General features: G+C 46.2%; 1 protein-coding gene across 1 annotated transcript; it reads left to right on the top strand.

Moving 5' to 3' along the window:
• The first annotated feature begins 602 nt into the window (after positions 1-602).
• LOC125551204 (probable nucleolar protein 5-2) lies at positions 603-4,801 on the top strand. The gene is made up of 10 exons (XM_048714366.1): positions 603-748; positions 848-952; positions 1,065-1,106; positions 1,721-1,900; positions 1,976-2,140; positions 2,567-2,767; positions 2,847-3,146; positions 3,491-3,691; positions 3,775-3,906; positions 4,185-4,801. Exons 2-10 carry the CDS (start codon positions 875-877, stop codon positions 4,623-4,625), a joined length of 1,740 nt encoding a protein of 579 aa, XP_048570323.1. The 5' UTR covers positions 603-748; positions 848-874; the 3' UTR covers positions 4,626-4,801.
• The last annotated feature ends 2,860 nt before the right edge of the window (positions 4,802-7,661 follow it).

Consider the following 7,661-nt stretch of genomic DNA (forward strand, 5'->3'; position numbering starts at 1 on the left):
GCCGTGACGACCACGAAGCCGACACGTTTGTAGGCGTCGCCGGCAGCGAGGAATAGTAGTGCATGGTAGTTCGCCACTACTCTGGTCCGAGGAAGGCCACCGCTCCTCCCCTCCTGTCGATGCCAAGCTTGGTGGGCTCAACGTCGTCGGGCGATTAGTCACTTGGCGGCGATGTGGAGGTGGACAACTTCACTTTCCGGGCCTCAGGAGGCGGAGCTGGAGAGCGCCGAGGCGGAACTGGAGACAGTGAATCTTCAGTTCTTTTGGTTCATGACCAGACACGGGGAATAGGCGCCGTCGACCATTTAGACCTAGGCGGACGAGCTCTGCTTAGTTGATTAAATATAATGAATTCCGTCGTGTTTAGATGAAATCCGTCCTGTTTAGATGTAATTCGGTCGTGTTTATATGAAATTCAGTCGTGTTAGATCGAATTTCGTTTGGTTAATTTGAGTTGTTGTTAAAATGTATGTGGCTATGCATGAAGATGAACCAGTGTGACGAGGAGTTGACGGTAAGGCTAAGTTGACCTAAAACCCCAAGGCTAGAGATCCAACGGCAGCCAACCCCCACCCGGCCAAATCAACGGTGAGACGGGCCATCAGGCATCTGTCTAACATCCTGTATAAATCTCTCAAGACCTAAGCTCTAAAACCCTCGCGGCGGCGCCTCTCTTTTCCCCATTCCACTTGCCGCAGCCAAGCTCCCTCCCGGGCTCTCGCGGTCTCCATCGCCCAATCAGCTCAGGGTTCGTGGCATTCCTGGCCTTCGAGTAGCTCGAATTAGTTGTCCAGGCATATACACGAGGTATTTGGTTTGATTTGGTCTGGCTGTGCTTGCGATCCAGGTGAGTTGAGTTGCGGCTTGGTTGGAGATGTTGGTGCTGTTCGAGACGCCCGCTGGGTTCGCCCTTTTCAAGGTTCTGAACGAGGGCAAGCTCGACAAGGTCGAGGTGAGTGCTCGCCGCCGCCTCAGCTCTTGCTTTGGTTTGGATTACTGGTGTTTAATTTGATCGCTGGGTGTTTCCTGGACTGACGGAGCTTTGCGTTCATCTTTGTTCGTAGGATCTATGGAAGGAGTTCACGACGTCGGACAGGGCGAGAAAGGTGTGTGCTTTATCCACTTCTTTTTTCCGATGGCAAAAGAACTTCTCTTTCCGAAACTGTTAGATCTTATCTATTAATGGAGCAAAAAACCGTGATGTGAAAATAAGCAACAACCCGTGATGTGCTCCCAAGCTATGTGTCCCTTCTCCAAATGTCAGAAAGGCTGTCTTAGCATTGAAGTTGGTTTGGGCTAGTTTTCATGTTGCATGACTTCTTTGACCCGCAAGGAACCCTCCACAACTGAACTCACTTCAGCAGGCTGATAGATGGATGATATCTTGCCTTGGTGGGGACTGTGCCTGTAGAATACTGGATTTTCCACCAACTTAAAATAGTGATAAGCAGCATTCATGATTGCACTTAGTGTTTGTCACCCTATTTGCTAAGAAAATGGGTGTCTGAATTGGTTCAGTTAGATCTTCTACTTCCTATATGTTTTCCGACTTCGCCTATTTCTTCCGGGTGATATCCATTGTAATTTATGTTAGTGATTTATAGTGGTACATAAAGTTCTTGACAAGCTGTTGAGATAATTCAGTCAGTCCTATTTCTTATAATCTGTACTTATTTTTTTACTGGCTCAATCTAACTCACGCAATATTACATCATTATAGGTGGTTGAGCTGAAAGCTTTCAACAAGTTTGAGAACACATCTGATGCCCTTTCTGCTGCAACCCTGATTATTGATAGCAAGCCTACCAAGGGTTTGCGCAAGTTCTTGCAGAAGCATTGCGACGGTGAAACTTTAGCTGTTGCTGATTCTAAACTTGGAAATGCTATAAAAGAGAAGCTGGTCAGTTAGTTCCCATAGTTGCTTTGTTTTTGTAGAATTACCAGTTCCACTTACAAGTTTGATGTGCTTTCACAGAAAATTGACTGCGTTCACAACAGTGCTGTGATGGAGCTGATGAGAGGGCTGAGAAATCAGCTTAGTGAGCTTATATCTGGGTTGGGCACACAGGACCTTGGTCCAATGAGCCTGGGATTGTCCCACAGCTTGTCTAGATATAAGCTAAAGTTCAGTCCTGAAAAGGTGAGTCAGTACTGGTGGCGCTTTTCTCTCTTGTCTGTCATGTTAACGTGTGCTTCATTTCTGACTCCTGCGTCTAATGGCTTGTTATTATTATCTTCTATCATTTTCCTTGTTGTATTTCTGCATTGTTATTGTTGGCATTTTGTGGTGTTATTTGTTGAACTTTTGCAATATTTTGATGTATGACTATTATACCGTTACTATCTTCAAGCATATCATGTTATATTTGTCTGTTGTCATTCTCTTGTAGGCCTTTTTGCGCTAATATTGGTTTAATTACATTTGTAATATTCATTGAAGCTAACATCGTGTTGGCCGTGTCTGGTCATGAAATAGTAATACATCTATTTGTAGAGAACCCCCTTATACATTCGGCTGTGGCTGGTCATGACAAATGCGGTAACACTACTATTTTTTCCTCCACAGGTTGATACCATGATCATTCAGGCCATTGGCTTATTGGATGATCTTGACAAGGAGCTTAACACATATGCAATGAGGGTTCGCGAATGGTATGGTTGGCACTTCCCAGAGCTCACTAAGATAGTGACAGATAATATACAGTATGCAAAAGTTGTGAAGTTGATGGGCAATAGGACTCATGCGGTCAACCTTGATTTCTCGGAGGTAACTCATCGACATGTCTAAATATGAGTCCAATTCCTATGCTAGAAACTTTTTAGTTGGAAGTTCTGTTTTATTTCAGATACTGACAGATGACGAGGTAGAAGCACAGTTAAAGGAGGCTGCAGTAATATCCATGGGAACAGAAGTTAATGATCTTGATTTATCAAACATTAGGGAACTTTGTGATCAAGTCTTGGCTCTTTCTGAGTATAGAGCTCAGCTGTATGATTATCTGAAAAGTAGGATGAACACAATTGCACCAAATTTGACTTCACTTGTGGGCGAACTTGTTGGTGCTAGACTTATTTCACATGGTGGCAGCCTTGTAAATTTGGCCAAGCAGCCTGGTAGCACCATTCAGATACTTGGTGCAGAGAAGGTGAGTTTACTTTCTGTAATCATGGACATATTTCATGTGTTTTCTACGTTTGAATATGGTTTTGAATTGTGTTTTTAGACGGGTGAATTTTCATTTAAAGAACATGGATGAGACACAATATGGCTGGGCAACTAGATTTTCATATTTGCCTTTGCTATTTGTATCTTCCACAATATGAGAGAAAAGCAAGATGAATGCACACATGTTCTTTGTTCTATCTAACTCCTTATAATGTTGTGGTGACATTAAGTAATGTCATGGCTGCAAATGATCTATGTTGTCTATAACATCTATTTGAATTTGCCTTTCCAACAAAAGAGACTGAACTCTACATTTCTCTCCAGGCTTTATTCAGAGCTCTGAAGACAAAACATGCTACACCTAAGTATGGCCTCATCTACCATGCATCCTTAATTGGTCAGGCAGCTCCAAAGCACAAGGGAAAGATTTCTCGTTCTCTAGCTTCAAAAGCCGCTCTTGCCATCCGATATGATGCCCTTGGTGATGGTGAAGATAACTCCCTTGGTCTTGAGAGTCGACTGAAGGTGTTGACATTGTTGAAACTCCGTCTGTATTTAGTACAATATATTTTATGAGGATTTGCCTGACATGAAGAATGTTTGAACAGCTTGAAACACGGCTTCGGGTTCTCGAGGGTAAAGAACTAGGGAGATCTGTTGGTTCCACGAAGGGAAAGCCCAAGATAGAAGTATACGAAAAAGACAGGAAGAACGGTGCTGGGTTAATTACTCCTGCTAAGGTAAGCATTATCAAGATTGTCCTGCGAAATCTGAGGATGCTTCCCAGTAAAGGGTAACAAGGGCCAATAACGTAAACGTTTCTGCTTGGCAAGTACTTGAAGTAGAATAGAACTGTGGAGCTGTGTTAGGGTAGATGTTTTGGTCAAGGTAACAGAGAAAATGCACACTTTTTTTTTAAGATAGTTCGATCATCTTTCTTTCCCTTGTTAAAGCCATGAAAAATGTTTGTTGTTCATAAATTCATCTTGGCTCGAGGTTTTAAATTTGTATTTGTCAGACGTACAATCCTTCGGCTGATCTGGTTCTTGCACAATCCACCGAAGAAACTCCAAAGAAGCTTGATGTGGCTTCAAAGAAGAGGAAACATGATGATGCGGAGACTGCACCATCAACTGAGCCTGCTGGGGAAGCAATTCAAGAGGATGGTGGCCAGGAGGGCCGGAAGAAAAAGAAAAAAAAGTCCAAGGATGTTGAGGAGTCTCCTACAGTTGATGCCAAGAGTGACAAGAAAAAGAAAAAGAAATCCAAGGAGACAGAGGAGCCTGGCGTGGCCACTGCTGAAGGTGAGAAGAAGAAAAAGAAAAGTGAAGCACAAGATGAGGTTGTTGCCATGGAAACCGAGTCTGGTAAAAAGGATAAGAGGAAAAAGAAAAAGCAGGCTGATGGATGCGCTGTTCCCCAGAGGAGAAGGGAAGCAAAGCCGAGTCATTTTGCGTAGGCTTAGGTTCAGGACTTTGTGTTCTGTAAAATGGGATTTTACCGACTATTCGATGGTAGTTAGCTATAGTATAGGAACCTTGCAGGATTCATGCAGCTGTGTTGAACAATTACTATTTGGAAGACTGGAAATTTAAATTTTGCTCTATCTACATATACAAAGAAATTGTGTGTCCATTCTACGTGAAAGTATATTTCTCTTGTCATCAGGGGTCGTCTGTCAGTTTGATCTCGTATCCAATGTCTTGTCCTATTTCATATTTTATTTTCTTTGAAGGAAACCAGTGCAAATACTCTTGGCGCATAAATGTGGTGTTGCTATTTCCATTCTTTTCTCATGTTTGCAGCTCTAGAATGCACACCTTGTATTAACACTAGGGGGGCAACTTCAACGCGTGCACCAAACGCTCCTAGGTAATTATAAGTGATTTCATCCAGATACAACAGGGCTGTCTCCGCGTGCGACCAACATGGCGACTCCGCGGGCCACCGGGGGGGGGGGGGGGGGGGGGGGGGGGGCGGGGGGGGGGGGGGGGGGGGGGGGGGGGGGGGGGGTGACGCTCCCGATTCAATCGTACACTAATCATACACACAAACGTGTACGATCAAGATCAGGGACTCACGGGAAGATATCACAACACAACTCTACAAATAAAATAAGTCATACAAGCATCATATTACAAGCCAGGGGCCTCGAGGGCTCGAATACAAGAGCTCGATCATAGACGAGTCAGCGGAAGCAACAATATCTGAGTACAGACATAAGTTAAACAAGTTTGCCTTAAGAAGGCTAGCACAAACTGGGATACAGATCGAAAGAGGCGCAGGCCTCCTGCCTGGGATCCTCCTAAACTACTCATGGTCATCGTCAGCGGGCAGCACGTAGTAGTAGGCACCTCTGGAGTAGTAGGAGTCGTCGTCGACGGTGGCGTCTGGCTCCTGGGCTCCAACATCTGGTTGCGACAACCAGGTAGAAGGGATAGGGGGAAAAGAGGGAGAAAGCAACCGTGAGTACTCATCCAAAGTACTCGCAAGCAAGGAGCTACACTACATATGCATGGGTATCAAATGGAGTAAGGGTATCATATGTGGACTGAACTGCAGAATGCCAGAATAAGAGGGGGATAACTAATCCTTTCGAAGACTACGCTTCTGGCAGCCTCCGTCTTGCAACATGTAGAAGAGAGTAGACTGAAGTCCTCCAAGTAGCATCGCATAGCATAATCCTAACCGATGATCCTCCCCTCGTCGCCCTGTGAGAGAGCGATCACCGGTTGTATCTGGCACTTGGAAGGGTGTGTTTTATTAAGTATCTGGTTCTAGTTGTCATAAGGTCAAGGTACAACTCCAAGTCGTCCTGTTACCGAAGATCACGGCTATTCGAATAGATTAACTTCCCTGCAGGGGTGCACCACATAACCCAACACGCTCGATCCCATTTGGCCGGACACACTTTCCTGGGTCATGCCCGGCCTCGGAAGATCAACACGTCGCAGCCCACCGACACAGGTCCCCGGCTCGGAAGATCAACACGTCGCAGCCCCACCTAGGCACAACAGAGAGGTCAGCACGCCGGTCTAAACCTAAGCGCACAGGGGTCTGGGCCCATCGCCCTTAGCACACCTGCACGTTGCGTACGCGGCCGGAAGCAGAACTAGCCCCCTTAATACAAGAGCAGGCTTACGTTCCAATCCGGCGCGCGCCACTCAGTCGCTGACGTCACGAAGGCTTCGGCTGATACCACGACGCCGGGATACCCATAACTACTCCCGCGTAGATGGTTAGTGCGTATAGACCAAATGGCCAAACTCAGATCAAATACCCAGATCTCGTTAAGCGTGTTAAGTATCCGCGAACGTCGACCAGGGCCAGGCCCACCTCTCTCCTAGGTGGTCGGAACCTGCCCTGTCGCTCCGCCTCAAAGATCCACTCGCGGGTGCTCCTCAAGCCGACCCGTCTTTAGTCACCACATGTATCATGTATAAAGTATATAGTATATACCCGTGATCAACTCCCGAGTGATCACGGCCCGATAGTATAGCATGGCAGACGGACAAGGATGTAGGGCCACTGATGATAAACTAGCATCCTATACTAAGCATTAGGATTGCAGGTAAAGGTAACAACAGTAGTAGCAAGGACAGGCTATGCATCAGGATAGGATTAACGGGAAGCAGTAACATGCTACACTACTCTAATGCAAGCAGTATAGAGAAGAGTAGGCGATATCTGGTGATCAAAGGGGGGCTTGCCTGGTTGCTCTGGCAAGAGAGAGGGGTCGTCAACAGCGTAGTCGGTCGGGGCCCCAGCAGCGACGTCGGTCTCGTGGTCTACCGGAGAGAAGAGGGGGAAGAAATAATGAATATAATGCAAATAGATGCATAACGATGCATGACATGGCAAAGCGCGATGCTAGGTGTGCCCTAACACGGTACGAGGTGGTATCGGTGAAGGGGGGGAACATCCGGGAAATTATCCCCGGTGTTCCGCGTTTTCGGGCGGAGGAGCCGGAGGGGGGAAAGTTGCGTGTTCGCTATGCTAGGGATGCGTGGCGGACGAACGGGCTGCGTATCCGGAATCGTCTCGTCGTTTTGAGCAACTTTCATGTACAAAGTTTTCCCATCCGAGCTACGGTTTATTTTATATTAATTTTAAAAGGATTTTATCATTTCCTACAGTTAACAGAATCAAATTAAATCAAAAGACATTTATGACGTCATCATGACATCAGCGTGATGCAAGCGGTCAAAGTTGACCATTGACCGGTCAACCTGACAGATGGGTCCCACCTGTCAAGGACTGTTTTAGTTAATTAGGGTTTAGGTTAATTAGATTAATTAAGCAGGATTAATTAATTATTATTTATATATATATATTTTATTCCTTTTTTTTCATTTTGGGCGTGGGGCCCCCTAGTCAGTGGCTCATCCGAGCCACCAGGGGCTAACGGGCGCGGGCCAAACGGGGCTGCAACCGAGCGGAGCCCCGGGGCGTTTGGGCGCGAGCGCCGGCGGCCAGGGGCCGCGACGGCGACCGG

This window comes from Triticum urartu, chromosome 4 (genome assembly GCF_003073215.2).
Source record: "Triticum urartu cultivar G1812 chromosome 4, Tu2.1, whole genome shotgun sequence".
Taxonomy (NCBI): domain Eukaryota; kingdom Viridiplantae; phylum Streptophyta; class Magnoliopsida; order Poales; family Poaceae; genus Triticum; species Triticum urartu.

Bases quoted from the DNA above. Each gene is read 5' to 3' on its own strand.
- LOC125551204 (XM_048714366.1), top strand. From the start codon at position 875: ATGTTGGTGCTGTTCGAGACGCCCGCTGGGTTCGCCCTTTTCAAGGTT. The intron at 1,107-1,720 runs GTGTGTGCTTTA...ACATCATTATAG, and splicing joins CGTCGGACAGGGCGAGAAAG to GTGGTTGAGCTGAAAGCTTT. The intron at 3,692-3,774 runs GTGTTGACATTG...ATGTTTGAACAG, and splicing joins GTCTTGAGAGTCGACTGAAG to CTTGAAACACGGCTTCGGGT.